General features: G+C 34.3%; 1 protein-coding gene across 1 annotated transcript in view; it reads right to left on the bottom strand.

The window, feature by feature from the left end:
* Positions 1 to 1027: 1027 nt before the first annotated feature.
* LOC119789505 (cell adhesion molecule 2-like) overlaps positions 1028 to 17805 on the bottom strand; it is a 192142-nt gene continuing 175364 nt past the window's right edge. Inside the window, 2 exon segments of the mRNA XM_038294418.1 lie at positions 1028 to 3358; positions 3457 to 3579. Of these exon segments, the coding sequence (XP_038150346.1) occupies positions 3240 to 3358; positions 3457 to 3579 (242 nt within the window). The 3' untranslated portion in view covers positions 1028 to 3239.

Genomic DNA, 17805 nt, shown 5'->3' with positions numbered 1-17805 from the left:
GGTGATCCTTTTAGTATTTTTTATGATAAATTACAGAATTTAAAAAATGGAAAATGTAATGTCAGACAACTACTTCAATTGTTAACAACAATAATACTAATTAATATAGTATCATAATAAATCGGAATCAGTCATAATAATAAATACAGATAGTCAGAATATTTTTTTTTTCAATTTTAGGTAATTCATTAGAATCCCTGTTTGACGAAACCTTAAAAAGAGTGAAAATGCTCATCAAAGTAACAGGAGTGAAATTCATCCCTCTTATGTTTACTTAAATTACCTAGCTGGCTGTGAAAAAGTATTAGTCCCAATTCAGGTTTCAGTCTGTTTTTGGATTGCTAAGATGCTGTTATATTTAAGATCATCATGCAGTTTTCAAAACATAAAATGAAAACTTTTTAGAAGTTTAATTCATTTATAAAAAGACAAATCAATCCAGACCAACTGTATGAAACAAATGTTTGCTCACTAAAGCTAATAAGTGGTTGTGTCAGTCTTAGCAACAATGACTGCCATCAAGCATTTCTGATAGATAACAAAGACTCTTTATCAAAGCTGTAGAGGAACTTCTCGCTCTTGGTTGGTGGGTTTGTTAACATGAACTTTTTTTTATTTTTTACATGAGGCAACAGCATCTCACTTAAAGGTATAGTGGAGGATGTTATTTTTCTGGGTGGATCATCTAAATAAATGGTCTTCCCAATTGTCAATCATTCTGGTGATACGTTTACGTAAGGCTGTCTTACATGCTCACCTTGATAGGTATCATTTTGTGCACATGCGCACTTTCAGGCATATATCTGTGGTGAGCTACGGTTTCATTCATCATGGTTCTTTAAAAATGGTTGAGGGTTGTAAGAGAAAAGGTGTCTAAGAAGTGTATGAGAAGAAAAGAAAGGCCTCATATCAGAGGCAGATATATCCCAGAATGCTTTGTGCAGAGAGCTCTCCTCGCAAAGCATTATGAGATTTGCGGTCACTATTCCACAGCGGCGACTAATAACAAAGATGGCGCCGGCACCACTCAGTGGAGGAGGAGTTGTTTAACCAACAGAGCAAAAAGTAGTGATCATCTGTCCAAATGGTCAGTTAATTGAGTTCACTATAAAGTCCACTATATAGTCCCCTTGCTTTATAGTGATTGAGGGATATAGAGGTTAGGAAGGACGTTTGGGCACAGTGAGCTTGTATGAGTGTGCACAAGGAGAAGTGGGATTGTGCATGCTCTCTCACCTGCATTTTTTAAATGAAGAGGGCAGGTCTTTTAAAAACAATCAAGAAGATCCTCTCCCAAACCTTTAAGTCCATATTTTAACTAATCTAGCCACTACAAGGTGTGATTGCTGTTATATTTCATCATTTGCAGCAAAACCCAGGTAACATTCACAAACTGATAGCTAGATGTTCTGCTATAGGTTACATAGTCCCATCAGCTTCAGTAAGGTATTCTGCTCTGGATGCAGCAAAGCAACCCCATTCCTTTGCACTATAATTACCATGTCTGACTGGGACTTTACTTGTTTTCTGCCACTTATATCAGGAAGCACACTTCACAAAAGTATTTTTTTTTTCTTTCTCCACTCAAAGTCTTTTGAATAATAACTGTTTTTCTTTAAGAAATGTGAGATAGACTTCTGTCTCTTGTTTTTTCAACACTGTCTTTTCTGCTATACTGTCTATAGCCACCATTTCTTATAGCTGAATCATAAAATAGATTGGCAGAAGTAAGCGTGGCCTGCAGCACTTTATATGTTTTCCTGGGGTCTTTTAAGACTTTCTGGATTAGTTGTAGATTTGCTGTTAAAGTAGTTTTGGTAGAATAGCTCCTCCTGGCAGGTTAATCAATGTTCCATATTTTCTCTGTTTTATGATAATAGCTTTCACGGTGGTTCACCAGTGTCACAAAACCTTAGAAATTGCTTTGTAATTCTTTGCAGACTGATAGATGTTGATAATTCTGAACTTTTATGGAAAAAGGCATAATGTTTGGCTTTGTGGGATCTTAAGCCTACTTTATCTTGTTAGACAGATTCCAGGGCTTTAAAGCTACTTTAGCATAATTCAGGTCGTCTCAGTCTACATTTAAAAATTGTCTGATATGAAACATTTGTCAAAGGAAAGACTTGCAAACCTGAAGAAATCTGTAAGGCCAATACTCTTTCACAGCACTGTAACTCTTGTTTGATAAACGATAAAAAAAAAACATCATGAAATATGGAATACATTAAATTATGAATATGCTAATATACAAAACCTAATGTGCCAGGGATCCCAAGATTTAACAATATTCTTCACAAATATTCACGTTAGCAAAGTATTTTACAGCGATATCCACACATTAAGCATAGTTGTTGTTTAATAAAGTTCAACATAAATAATAAAGCCCCACAAAGTCCCACTCATTCAGTTTTGATTTTACATTAAATAGCCAACGAAAAAGACCAAATATTCCTGATCCATTATGATGATCAAAATCTTTTTTACATGTCAGACTCCATCTCTCCATTTAGACTCGTTTTGAATCCTGAGACACAATACAGTTCACATATTTCCTCACTTGTTTTTTTTAGTCCTCAGACTTTGTGCTTTAAATTTCCAACTTTCATAGTATAAAATAACTATATATGGGAAAACTGAAATGAATAAGTTTAAGAGTATGTTAAGAGGAGATGGATCCTTTTTGGACAATCGTGCAGATTGTGCTTTTATGTTTTGTTATATCAAAATGTGTGTCATGTTATGTTATACATTATGGCTGTGTTAAGGTAACATCCAGGTGACATCCAAGACAATTGCTTAATTCAAAAAGGAACATCTTTTTATGGAAATGTTTGATAAACTGATGCATTTCAGCGTTATTTTTTCTTAAAGTAAAACAATTTGAAAAGCCCAACCTTGAATTTCTTAGAATCAAGAGCATCTTTTATCCCTTCTGTGTTCAAAAGTTCTTTTGACAGTTATGTAAGAGAGTGGATAAGTTTGTTCACGCAGTCTATGAAAAAAAATGCAGAAAAACATCTCATTTAGGCACAAGAAAACTAAAATCTAATCCAACCTTTACTTTGTATTGATTATAAAAGGAGAAAGCTGTTTTAAAAGTCAAGTTGAACCAAGCATGAGATTCCTGGAAAAAAAGGAGTAAGGATATAAACCCAGACCATGTTGTGACACTGAGGCAGCTTGAAATTGCATGTCTCTTGTTGAACGTGGAAACGAAGAAGAAAGGAGGAAGAGGTCTAAATGAAGTACTCCTTCTTTTCCTCTGCATGCACATGGTTTCCCTCAGCATTGATAATAGCGGTGTCAGCGTCGGGGGCATCCTCTGCTCCTTTGGCCTCGTGCGTTAGATATGTCCCTGTAAATAAATATGCAGCCAAGTCAAAAATTCACAGGCGGAAAAGTTCAAAGCATCTTTTTATTTAATCCAGAGGGAGTCGAAGGGACCTGTTTTACCTTTATGTCTAGCCAGGTATCTTCCAAGAACTATTATCAAACACAAGGTGATGAAGACCACAACTGCAACAACACCGCCGATTAAAGCATGGTCAGGTCCATGTTGTCCTAAAGCATTAGGATCTGAAAGAAAACAATGACAGAAAGCGTAAATTTGGAGGATTACACAGTACTTCAACAGGCTACAGCTTCAGCTAGCTTTCAGTATTTAGGAACCTCATCAATAAATATTTGGCCATTGTAATTGTGCTAAAAATACTCATAACTAAACTTTAAATAGCTTTTATCATCATATTTTTTAACCAGGCAGCCTAAGAATCTTACAATATTAACCTAAAATAGATCTTTTTAGTAATTTTAAAGCTCAGTTTTTTAATGAAACCACAAGAGAACTTTGTGTCGCACACTAGAACAGGAAGACCTTTTATCTAACAGTTTTGTAGCCAAAATCCCAAATAAAAAATATATATATATTTTAGTGGGAATTTGTCAAATGTGTGGCTTCCTTCTGGCAACACTAAAATGGGATAAAGTAAGCCCTTTTGCTACAGAGAACACGATTTCATGAGGAAGAGGATACATTTCTTCCAACCAATCAAAAACAGTATCTCAGAAGGAAAAATTGAAATTATAATAATAGGACTTTTGTTTAATGAGATGGAAATAATAGCAATGTAATTTTCAAGGAAAAAAACAGCATGATGTTAAAGGTAAGGTAAACTTAGTGCAGACAGACCTAACACATTTTAGTGGTCTTTAAAGGGTAAAATATGATGAATAAAACACAGACTTATGTGTAGAGCAGTGAGACTTCCATAAACAGTCCATGACTTTCCAATATGATGCCTGCTATTATGGTAATACAGCTGCTTAGGAGGATCATGCTGATACACGACTGTGCACCTCAGAGTAACGATGCTGGTAAGAATCAGAAAAGAAAACATTTCTCCAAAAATGCTCCTGCTTTTAATTATTCAATCATGGTCAGGCTGGACTCATGACAGCCCTTTTTAATATCCCTCACTAATGTGTCAGAATTTTCAGTCTCCAAGCTACAGCTCTCTGACAACATTTCCCCTGGCCTTTCCCCCCTCATGGAACAAATCACCGTATAAACCTTCACTTTACTGCCTTCTCCTTTTGCCTTGGGTGGCCATTGGGTTATTGACTGATTGCTGTATTTAAAGTGTCAATGTCAAATATAAATTACAGCCATATATAACACCATTCAACAATAATGAGGTACAGCACACATCTGAGGAAGAAAATTCTTGAAAAATAAAATAAAATGTTGTTGCTTGCAAACAAAATAAGCTCCCAAATGAGCCTCTGCCACAATTTCCGAAGGACCCTGCCTCTGTCGCCACTATTCGATTTTATATTCCTGAACTCTACAAGTAATCACAAATGCTACCACAAATATCTATAAAAAGCATCAGGGTTTCTTTCTTTTTTTTTTTTTTCACTGGGAAAGTTGTTAAAGTGCATCGAGGTCTCTGAGCAGAGGATGAGCATAGATTTTTCAAGCTTCACTATGATGCCCCAGTGTCTGTCCCATTATAAACTGTGAGCGCATGTGTCTTACAGTACACCTCTTGTGTTCTCATTATCTCAACATGATAAATAGCTATGGCTCATGTTCAGCTTTGCAAAGTGACCCTGGAAAATTATAACTAACCTTGTAAACACAAAATATCCAAATTCTTATTTTTTAAGAATAAGGCCTGTGTCATGCTTTTCTTTAAAATCCATGCATTTTAAACAGAACACAGGGACATGTTAACTAACAATGATCACTCTCAAGAGTAACCTGCACATGTTCTAATGTTAATGAGTATAATGATTTGTAACAAATAGCGTAAAGCAAATGTTATGTAATACTTGGTTTCCATTAATGAAAAAAGCATAATTTAATACTTTCTTAAAATAAAAAAAAAGAAAACTGGAATTAGGAACGAAATGTACCCAAACATGCTGTGCAACAATTCATTCTTTCTTATTTCAATCCAGAACATAAAAGCAAGAATTGAAAAGCAAAATTGAGAACAAGTGCATGAAAATAACTGAATGAAATGTAAGATACCACATTAAGCCACAAAAGAAAACTAAAGAGTGCCAAATCTTTAAAGCAGCTGATGGGACACCACCACAGGTTCAATGGCCTGTTGTACAGAAGTACACTTGTGATTTATTGTGATATAATGTATGTTCACTTACGCTTATGAACCTTATAACAGGATCAATTGGGGTTCTTTAATGATTTTAGTGCTTTTTGATCAATATTTGACTTAATTCTATTTAAAAAAAAAAAAGGAAATGCATGCATAAGTTACAGTTTGTGGAAAGTTTTGGTTCTTTTTTATTCACACATGATGAAATAAACAAACTGTAAAAATAGAGGCCACAAGTACAATGTGAGTCAATGTTTGTTGGTTAGTTGTAAAGATACTAGTTGCATTTTGTATTCATCAGAAGGACTCTGGGATTATTCTGGCTGAATATTTAAGCACCTTTCTTAAAGAAAATAGTGGTGTAATGCATTGATTTTGTTTTCACAAATCCCAATCAGAGAGTTAAAATAAGTGAGGTAAAAAAGATTAATTTCAGCCTGCCTTAACCATTCTGAAACCACTTTTGATGTGTACTTACATTTATTTTAGTTCTTAAAAATCCAACTGCCAAGCAATAAAGCAGAAAAGTAAATTTTTTTGATCAACTGCTTTCTTTGGAAAGATGTGAAATATATCTAAACACTAGCATAGACCTAACCAGTAGAGTTTTGATCAGACTGGGATGGGTTGCAGTTTGTTTGTAACAAACTCCGGTGCAGATTTAGCAAGTTTATATCAAACAATTTCTGATATTACCATATATGCTTTTTGCTTCTGTATTGTTGAAAAAAAACAATTTAAATCAGAATGTGGGCACTGAAATAAATTTAGTGGAACATCAAGTCCTGTTATAGCTTAAAGTTATGTGTTTTGCTTTTGATGTATCCGAGTTGTGAAAAGTTAACTAACAGAAATCCATGATGTAGACTTCACATTATAAGGCTAATTATTAACGAGTAGTTTTTTAAATTTATTTATTCTATTTATCTATTATTTGTAAAACTTTAATTGTATGCTATTTATAAATTATTTTAATTATCTTTTCTAATTAATTGAAACTGGCTGGACTAGGTCTGTTTCCATAGAAACCCTGACGTCTGATTGGCTGCCTCTTACTGAGCGATATTAGATGAGTTCTTTCTGGTTTATATATTTTTTTTTCTAAAGTCAATGTTATTGTTTAAAAAGGCTAAATAACTTGCTACAAGGTGTGAATGGATGGGCGGAGGGATGATCTCTAAAAGTGAATTGAAGGAGAGCCGGTGTTAGTCAGGCGGTGGGGCCTCTGTTGATTCTGCAGCTTAAGCCATACTTAAACATAGTAAGCTCTCATGTAAGTGTTAAAATGATTATTTTTCATTCATATCTGTGCTTGTTAAACCCTAATATTACCAACTGGTTAAGTGTTAAGGTCAATGTTTTCCCAAGCAGTTCATTTAGTTATGATTTGGTCATGATAAAAAGTAATGATTTTCATCACGAAAGTAAAAAGGGTTTGGAAATGAAATGAGAGCATAGAGACAGAGGTGATAATTCTTAACATAGAAATATCTGATAGTGTGGATTGGATTGTCCTTGATCTAAGGACAGCGTGTATTATCTCAATATTGCTATAGGCAGTGATGCTTCATCATTTAGAAACATTGCGCCTAATGAAGAAGCATTCATACAAACAAATTTGTTCTTAAGTCGTTCGTACGAGTGATTTAGGAGAAAATGTTGCATTCACCATTTTTCTCCCATTTCTAATAGATTCATTCTTACGAATGCTCCAGGCTTGACGTTGGTGTCTTGTGCGATCGGTCAGCAGATATCCAAACCTAGTTTACTTAGCAGCAATTGTCGTTTTGAGTAGGCTACATAATTATATATTATGCAACTCTGCATTTTTATTCGCTGATGACAGATCTATCAGTCATTACACCTGCAGTTGGCATGTCAGTATCCAGGACACACTGGTTGAATTTGATATTTTGTCAAAAGAAAGAACAATTGTTAAGCTCTGTGTGAGATCAAGCTACTATTTAAATAACATATGGAACAGAAAATAGATAGAAAGTTCAGAATCAAGTTCAGCAGCTTGCTGTTTGAAACTCCTCCAACAGTAAGACTTGCATTCAATTCCCTTCATCACAGATTCATTGGCTTTGCTATTACAGTAAAAATTGAATGTTTGGGTCTGCATAAATTTGTAAAAATTAGAGTTCTGCCATCAACAGTTTTATGTTTATGCATTGTATGAGAGAGATAGACAGTGCAATAAAGCGATGACAGACATGATCTAGAAATGTACAGTACAGATGTGTGTGTATATTAAAAGGAGATTTATGTTAGGCATTTACATCCTATGTTAATCTTACCTCTATCATTAGTTTTACATGACTGTTTTCTCTTGTGATTTATTGTATTACACTGCTTGGCCACCAGCAGAACCGTGATCCCCACACCAGTATCTCTTCTACGTCATCAATGTCATTTTGTGAATGAACATTAATGATTAAATTCTGTTAAACCTGACATTGTGTTTTATAGTCATATAATATATATACATTGGAAATTGTTATTTAAAGTGATTGTTTGTAGTGATCTTCTTTCAGGAAATGAAATCATAGAGAGAAAGCTTGGTGTAAACACAAACTGGTGTTTCCACCCTGACCTGGAAGTAGTATTACTCCTACTGTACTCCCACTGATGAACAGACCACACAGCCTGCATATGCTTACTCAGACAGAGGTGAGAAAATCCTTTATAGATAAATATCTCCAGTTCTTTACTTAAAGCACTTTGGCTGTTTTGAGGGTTCTGAAGTAAGCTGATGGTTTTATACATTTACAGAAGGAAAAATTGCTTGAAGCTTTTTTCGCGAATATGTAGATTAGATGAAGAAGAAGAGATGAGGGCAGTCATTGTTCACAACGGTTTCCTCTAGAAGGAGAACTGCAGACTAGAGAAGCCGTTACTTTTTAGATCATCTGTTTCAGCTAGCTGAAAGGGACATTGTTTTATTCCTATTTGCCTGCAGAAATGAAAGTGGGCTTCCTGAAATAGAGAGAGATGCACACCTGGCTTTGGAGATAGGGACCAGTTATTCCTTAAGAGTTCATGAAAAATTCCATGCCGGGGGGAGTATTGAGTTTAGAGGCACTTTTATGCTTAATAAAAGGTTCTGAAAGTGGCCTATTTCCTAAAAAAGAAAGAGAAAATAGGCCGACATTTCTAGTTTGAACATTTCCAGATTTCTCCTTAAGAGAAAATGAAAGATGTGCAGAAGAAGAATTATGGGTGTTTCCAGAGAAAAAGAATAATGGAGCCTAGGCAGAAGTTCAACTGAAGAAACTCAATGCTTTCCTTCATCCACCTGCGGCACAGCCAATCAGCTTTGAACCACACCTCCATGAAAGCCAATTGGCATCCAAAGTTCATCTTAAAAGGCCTCTGATACGCACCTGTCTGCTCCTGTGCGCGGGGGGGCGGATGGCTGTGTGACATTTATTCAGATTACAGTTTCAACCCATCTCCACCCCTCCTCCACCATCGTAGCTAAAGCTTCATCAGAGTATCATTCCACCTGGACTCTTACTGCGTTCCCTGTCTCATTTTAGCCAGTCCGGCAGATGACCGCCATGTTGAGCCTTTTTCTGCAAGAGGTTTCTACCCAACGGGGAGTTTTTCCTCTCCACTATCGCTCCATGCTTGCTCATCATGGACAGGTTCTCTCAATCTGTGTTATCCAACTGGACTTCCATCTTTCAGGTCCCTGAGTGAAGCTCTAGCATCAGCTCATGCAGTCCACTGGATCTCCCCATAAAGCTCAGCATACTCTCTCACTAACCAGCAGTCTACAGAATGACCAACTTCATCTATCTCCACTCCACCACCAGTTTCAGGCCTGGGGCGAAACAGTCCTATTCTTTGCTCCTGTTCATGCATATCTATCAAAATGAAGCGCTATGTTTCCTGCCGAGGTCTGAGCGCCAAAGAAAATCAATAAATTTCTCCTAATTGTCTCTTCATGTGAGTTTTTCAGATGGAAAAATAGTTGCGTGACATGTCTGTCTATTTGTGTGCATTTGTGGAGTTGCCATTTTTAATGATTTGTGTGTAATTACAGTGAGTTAACTAGAACAATAATGGGGACATGTTTTTGATTGATGGAGTGGGTTACAGCTTTGTTGATACCAGATGTGGTGAGGAAATCATCATTTTTCTCTTTAAATTATGTCTATTTTACTATTGAGATCGATCAAAATTGATATTTATGGGTTGAACAAACTTGTGGCTAATGTCTGTCTGGCCTATAAATGGAAGGCATGTGATGTTTAATGATTAATTTAGATATGTTGCAAGGTGAAAATGACTGAAATTGTCACCTGATCTGACATTGAGTTTTACACAGACTCTGGAAGGAGCTCAGAGGAATTAATGGAAAGGTAAAAACATGTTTGAGGGAATATTTTAAGTCCAATATTATATATGAAAACATCACCCTCCTTATGGGGACTATTGAAATGAAGCTTAGAACCTGAAGTTTAAACAGTCAAGAGTGACACAGGTTGGTACTTTTTCACAGAAAATAATCCCAGAAAGAGACATTATATAATTTTGATTAAAGGTAGTTTTATCTTTTCATTATTCATTTCAAGAATTCAAATTTCATATTGATAGGGCCATAATACTATACAGAGCTCAGCAGATTGTCTGGTCGCAATTTTTATAAGCAGCGCCGGTTCAGTTTAAAAACAATGACCTTGCCCTGGTTTCTAGCCTTCAGTTTTTATCTATTTGCATGTTCTATCTGTGCATTTGAAGCTGGCACAACAGCACAATAGCTTTTATAACGTATGTGTATTAGATCTATTTCAGACCAAATTATAGATCCAGAGGCTGGAATTACTTACCAAATGTGCTGTATGTAAACTGTAACACGTTTTGGATGTTATTTCTGCTTCTTTCAGTAATAATGTTGACTTTAGAGTAAAAGAAACCTCAAGAAGAAGGTGTTTAATATTGTTTAGTCAGAAGAAGCCTACTGTACCAGAAGTCACGGTTTCTATTGAAGGGGGCCTAGTCCCACTTCCTTTACTTTGTTGGGTGTGGGACAGTTTAAATTAATGTATAGTATGCTTCAGTGCAGAAAATATGAAAAAATTAATTAAACCATGAAATTATTATATACATTTCTTAAAATGAATTAAATATATTTAATTGAGGCCCATCTAAATAACTATTCTGTATTTATTTCCAGTTTAAATAAATTAATGTCATATTCAAATATTTGTTCATACGTTATTTATTTGACATAAAAAAGACTTCTGGCTTGTCTTTGTGTGCAGCAGGTTTTAATCACACTTGAAGATTACAATTATGTTGCAGGAGCTTTTTTTTTGGATTTTCCAAAATTATTGTTCCAGCAATTTCAAATTCTAAGATGGACCAGCCTTGGTAGCTCCTGGGCTGTTGCTGAACACCCTCAGAGTAGCCTGAGAATGAAAATTTGGATCAGTTGCTTAAAACCTGCAAACAATCTGGCATACCAACAGGACAGTGATTCCAAACATATTAGAACTGGTTTTGGATCAGCAGGCTTACTTTAATCATTCTTAATTCCAGACATCAACACTTCTGTTAAACTTGGGGAATATGTTTAAAACATTAATCTAGGTTAATATAATAATTTTGCCTTGAAAAATGCAAAAAAATCCAATGATAAGTATTCCTAAAACATATAGAGATTATGAATCGGAGTATATGTAATTCACCCAGCATGTAGATTCTTAATATAGGGGCAAGTTTGAGCTTGACAAAATTTACCAAAACCTATCATACAATAATAATAATATGTATAAATTTCCACTCTTACTGTAATATACTGTATTATTTAATGTCCAAAAATAATAAGACATTCATTCCACTGATAAGTAAAAGTACATTTACAAAAATAATCAGATTTCTATGCTAAATGTTTATCTAATTTTAAGATTTTAATATTACAGTTATGTATTTCAAGTAACTGGATATATAAAACAACCTTCAAAGGCATTCCTAAAAGTATGAAAAATCAAGTGTTAACATGGGAATAGTGTTGAGAAATTCCCTTTGTAAATTGGTATTAATGTTCTATTTGATTTTTTTTAGTTAACTTGTCTATAGAGCTCACTCATTTTGTTATTAAAAAACACATTTTCAAAGCGTTTCCTTTAATTGCTGCCTTTCATGATGTTACTTAGCAACGGAAATTATAGAGCTATTACATTTCTTGAAGTACTTTTCATAGCACTCCATTGATAATACAGTTTGGTTTATTGCATCACTTTATGTATTGAGCACTGAGCAAGCAGTACTAATGTGACAGACTGAGGTGGTGTTGAGAATTTCTTGGCGTGGTTGGAACATGAGCACCATTCCATCTGAGGACAGTGAGTCACTGCTGTTGATTTGGCATATGCCACTAAATTCCATTCTAGAGTCGTGGATGATCACAAAAGAGTCGACATATGCTGTTACAGCAGGAGTGGCATGCCACCAGCCACTTTTGTTTCAATGCATCTCTTAGAAAACTCCTTGGTTTAGCAACCCTTGAAGAAATCAGCAATTCACCTTGCAATATTTTTATTAATTTGATATAAAATGACATTGCGAAAACATGAAATGAGAATCTTTTTTGAACCCTTTTTCTTACTAATTTTATATTAACAGATGTTTGTGAAGTTTGAATCTTTAGCAATAATATTGAATAGGAACAACCAGGAAATATCATATCAAATATTATATTGTAAAAAACATATAATATATTCCATTATATGGTTCCACACACACACACACACATATATATATATATATATATATATATATTTTTATTTTTTCAAATCAACAGATATATTCGTAAATTTTATTTCTACTTTAGTACTGTCATTAACATATTAGATGATAGTGCTACAAAAACTACAATTTTCTGTATTTTACTCTCTCAGATACAATTAGTATGAAAAAGGCAAACCAAAATAGCAACATGTTGTGTTTCAACTTATGCAGTCCGTGGCATGAAAAGAGAGAAAACGTCTAGTGTCAGCAGAGCGAGCATCCATGCATGTTGATGATTTGGCTCATGCAGGGTGAGGCCATGATGTGTCCTGACCCAGAGCCAGTTCCAGCATCACACACACTAATTCTGGCTTGCAATGATCATCCACTGGGATATTTACCTGTTGTAGGGCCTGGAAAATCTTTGGCTGTTGCCATGGTTGTAGACAGTGACAGCAGTAGGGAAGATGTAGGGAACAACACCATGATATAAAAGGTGACCACAGGTTTCAAAGCAAAGCATAATAGCTCAGTATGATCTTGGTTTTGTTTAATAGAGTGCAGAAGTGACAGAGAGGAAAGCTTGCATTCATGCTGAGCTAGATTGAGGAAAAACGTATTCACTAGGTGAGCAACAAAAAAAAAATTTAAAAAAATGCTTTATATACAAAGCATAAAGTCCATACTTAAAAACTAATATTTCCTGTTAGCTTTGAATAATACGTCCAACATGCCCTTTTTCTTATTTACTTGAAGGCACTCCAGAGGCCTGTATAAACTCCATGCAGAATAAGACATTTATTTGCCCACTTGACAGGAATAAAGTTTGCTTTGGACATCTCAAACTTGTTGGAAAACACATTTGGAGGCCACTTTGGAAGTCCAATCTAGCCATTTACCAGACCCAAAATGTTCTACTGAAACACACAATGGCTGTCATACAATACATGTGTAAAAATAACTGCCAAGACAAGATGGTGTGTGCAGAAAAAGCTCTCATAAACATGGGCTAACTGTTTTCTGTTTTTTCATTATTGCAGTTCTTGGAGCAAGGTTACATTTCTCAGTCCTCACTTAACTTTCATAAAAAACTTACTTTTATTTAATCCTACTGCTGGGTTTATGCTATTAGAACAGAAGTGTTTTAGTTTTAGATAAACTATCTACCTAATATACTGACCCTGTGGGTTGAAAAAGAAACTGAAGGAAACTGAAAGATCCTTAATGTGCCATTTGAAACTACACGATCACTTGTTATAAAATTACTTCTGAAAAAAAGAAGTTGTAAATGGTAAAATGTTAATGGCTTTATTTCACACTAGCAAATCTTTTTTCTTTTTTCACACAATATAACATTAGCTTGTTACAGAAAAAAGTAGTTTCACAATCTAGTGCTGGGTATGTTGAAAGTTTAAACTTTTGGCAGAGGATCAGTTATACAGTGACTAAGAATTTATAAAATTTATAGTGTTATAAAAATTTAGATATTTGGTAGACTGCATGAGTCTATGTGATTTTTTAAATTTGATATTTTCTTTACAGTTATGAATAAAATAATTAAAAATAAATTCTAGCTTACATTTAAAATTTTTGGCCTATACAGCATAGTGAGTTTTTGCACAGTTCCCTCCCTATTCATACATATATAATATCAAACCTATAACCACACCTTGCTGTATTGAAACAAAACACAAGGTTAGGAAAAAGGGACTAATTGTGTTTTTTTTAACCAAGCAGCTTTTCAAGTGTATGTAATATATTTGAAAGATCAAATAGCTTTAAAAAAATATACACATTATCATAAATTCTGACATTTCTTAGTTATAAGATTATACAGAGCATTTGGTAGCTTTTTTAAGTTTTCAGCTAAATGAAAAAAGCAAAAATAAAAAGCTAAAAGAGATTTTGGATATTTCTTTTGTAATAGCCTTAAGCAGGCTCTCCTCCAGTTTAGGTTTCATAGTCATAAGTGTCCTGGCACCACTCGACCTGAAATCTTTTCAACACTCTATTTCTCAAACTTCTCCTTTATAAGGCAAGGGTTTGAAGATGGTATTCATTGCTGGTTCTCTTTTGTTCAGTTAGTTGAGCTCACACAATGTACAGTAAGTTAATCATTACATTTATTATTCTGAAAAGTAGTCAGTTAATGAGTAGCCAGATTTCCTTTTCTCCTGCTGTTCATTAGGAAGTCTATGGAGCACTTGTCAAGCTGTATCCATATACCAAACACCTAACTATTTTTAAATAATTGACAAGGTATTAAAAAAAAGTATTTAACTAACTTCATATTCACATGTAAAAACTGGATTCTTATTTTTCTGTAAATTGCCTTGAGATATTTAAGTTTCCACTATAAAGATCAACTGAACATAGCTAAATTACTCTTAGGATTGAGTGATGCCCATCATAGCTAAGAATGTCACCATCATTTTTAAAAAAATCTTTGCTCTCTACGTTTTCATTTAGTTTGGTTTCTACATCCTAATTTTATATCTTGTTATTACATCTTGGTTACCTTACTTTATCGTCAATTTAGAGATTTAAGAAACAATTTTTAAAATCTTTGCCAACATCACTCTCTGTCTGATTGATACTCACATATTGCTCCTGCCATATTAGCCACAGTCTGTAATGAATTTTCTAACATATTCAATTAAAAAGCCCAAAAGATTATTGGGGCACAGCATACTATAGTTTCACCAAATTAAATACAAAAACCTAGAAGAAATCTTACGCCAATTAGACTTTTCTTCCTGTTGTCTCAATTTTTTACATTTCAATCTTTCTTAAAAAGGGATTTGCATGTCATAATGTCTGATTTAACTTAATTTAACTACGGAACTATACAAGCTTATCTCTAACCTCTTCATCAGTAAGGTTATTGACAAAGCCTGGCTTCAGCATTTAAACACCTTCCTACCAACGATCATCTGCTTTAACATCTTCTAGCTATGCCTATATGCTCAGCAAAGTACAGAGATTGCTCTTGTCAGGTAGTTCAATGAAATCTGTATAAATATGTACTCTATTAGACTGCCTGGAAAACCGGGGTGGCTGTTCTGTTTAGAGAACAGCCACTGGTCAGGATTTATTCCACTTAAAAGACAGGGATTGTTTTAAGTGTCAGTAGGTAAATTAAATAAGAAACAACAAAATTCACATGTGGCATTCCCTTGGTGTCCATATTAGAGCCTCTCCTGTATATGCACCCCCTTGTTCAAATAGCCTATAATAAACGTATAAAAAAGGTTTTTAGTTGAATTTTAACTTAAGTGACTTATTAACTTTTTGAAGAAAGAATATTTAGAAGCACGTACAAAGTTTAAGTTATTACATCTTGAAACCACCAGTCAGGCTTATAATATGGGAGTGGGCACAGAGGCACACAAAGACAGCAGCAAAGTTGGCCTACTGTCACCTAAAAAAGCATTTCCATGATTAAAGAACTAATGTCAGGGTGTCTCTACAGGTCTTTCTAACAAGTCTGTCATATAGCAGCAGCTGATCAAAAATGCTGTTGCCCACATCCTCACTAAAACAAAGAACGTGGAGCACATCAACCCTTTTCAAAAGTCTTTACACTAACTCCCTCTTGGTCAGATCATGACTGAAATACTTCTATTAGTCTGTAAATCACTTAATGGCTTGGCACCAAATTATATTACAGACTTGTCTTTGTATCAGCTGCTAAGACCCCCAGGTCGTCTGTCTCGAACCTGCTCTTTGTGCTAGCAGAAGCAGAACCAGCTTTTAGTTTTAATCCCATTCTAACTGGGAAAAAAAAATCCCAGAATAATGTAAAAGTGCTGAAACCCTGAGTTGCTTTTAGTTGAGATTAAAAACCTGATTACTTAGAGTATCATTTGACTGTGCTAATTTAATGTGATTAGTTTTACTCTGTAGTTAAACTTTCTTTAAATGCATTATATTCTTATAATTATGCACTTTATTATATTTCCTTTTGATACAAATTACATAAATGTAATTACAAATTTTTATTTACTTTATTATCTTTTCATCAATTATTTAACTGCCTTTAATTCCAAGTTAATAATAACATAATTTATTTTTTTCTCTCCAGCTATGCAACTGCAATGCTTTCAATAAGTAAGAAGTCTTTAGCCAACATAACTTAAACATTTTTAAACAGAGTTCAAAACTTACATAAAAAAAAAACAAAAAGTTTAAATGATGAAGATGAAACAGTTTTTACTGGGGAGCAAACAATTAATTAACTATCAATGTGATACATGGAGAAAGAGCTCTGATTTTGTGCAGAGGAAGTGTATGTTAACAGCTTGACCAAAATAGCTGTTAGTGAAACTTACTGTCCAACACTCTTCAGCTGCAGCCCTAGATGGGTCACTAGCATGTCAATTAAGTCTTTATGGTAGATTTTTTTTTTTTATAGGTAAAAATTGTGTTTATTATTTTGCCTTTTTCTCAATTCTGTATTTTCTGAAAACATAGAATGGCGTTGCTTTTTCTTGTACACCTACAGCATATTGGTAATTTTGAAAATGTTTCGCACACTTCAACTAAATAGGGAAGTGTATTTTATTGTGATTTAGAGTGTCAGACCATGAAAAAGAACAGGTTTAAGGTGGCAAGAAAAGGGATACATTTTTTTAAAAGTCTTTATTTAGGGAAATTCCTACAAAGTGTTGCATGCATTTGTATTCAGTCCCAGAGCCATTATGTTAAAATAGCTTATAGCACAAATATCCCTACTGTCATAGATCTTAATTGGGTTGAGGAATGAATTTTAAGTCATATTCTTTCTGTTTATTATACTTATACTAGATGGACCAATTCAAACTTTATCTTGCCTTAAATCTTTTCACAACACTCATTTGTCTTGTGTCATCCTTGGTCTTCATAATGCAATTTCTTTAGTTAAGTTCTCAAACCACCAACTGAAAGACTTTCCTGGATTCTATCAAAGTAAATGTGGCTGAATATATATGCACACCATATTTATCAAATGCAAAATGTTTATCAAAGCTGTTTTTGCCAGCTCCCTTCAGGGGTTGCATAACTGTTTACAAGGCTATTGTTGTTTGATTTATGATAGCAGGGTTCCCCAAAACTCATTGTCTATGCTTTTAGATTTAAGGTTAGGTCTTAGGTTTAAGAAAATATATGGTCAGTTCTGAAATCACAATACCTTAACCGTTTATTTGGGATGCTGGCTAAGCGGCATTTGCAATATTTTTTTTATATTCTCCACTGCAGTTGCAAACTGCAAATAATTTTAAATAGTAAATCATAATCATCAGCCTTTGAAATGATGCTTCAACAATTACAAATCTTTGTTGTTTTTTAAGAGGAAATTTATCATCATACCACAAAAACTGTTTCTGATCCATTTATTAAAACTAACTTTATAATATTTATGCTTTGCCATCAAAACAGAAAAGGTATTTTACTTCTA

This window comes from Cyprinodon tularosa, unplaced genomic scaffold (assembly GCF_016077235.1).
Source record: "Cyprinodon tularosa strain WSP-4 unplaced genomic scaffold, ASM1607723v1 ctg34, whole genome shotgun sequence".
Lineage (NCBI taxonomy): Eukaryota > Metazoa > Chordata > Actinopteri > Cyprinodontiformes > Cyprinodontidae > Cyprinodon > Cyprinodon tularosa.
Note: the sequence above shows the minus strand (reverse complement) of the source record. Positions and strands in the feature narration are given on the sequence as shown.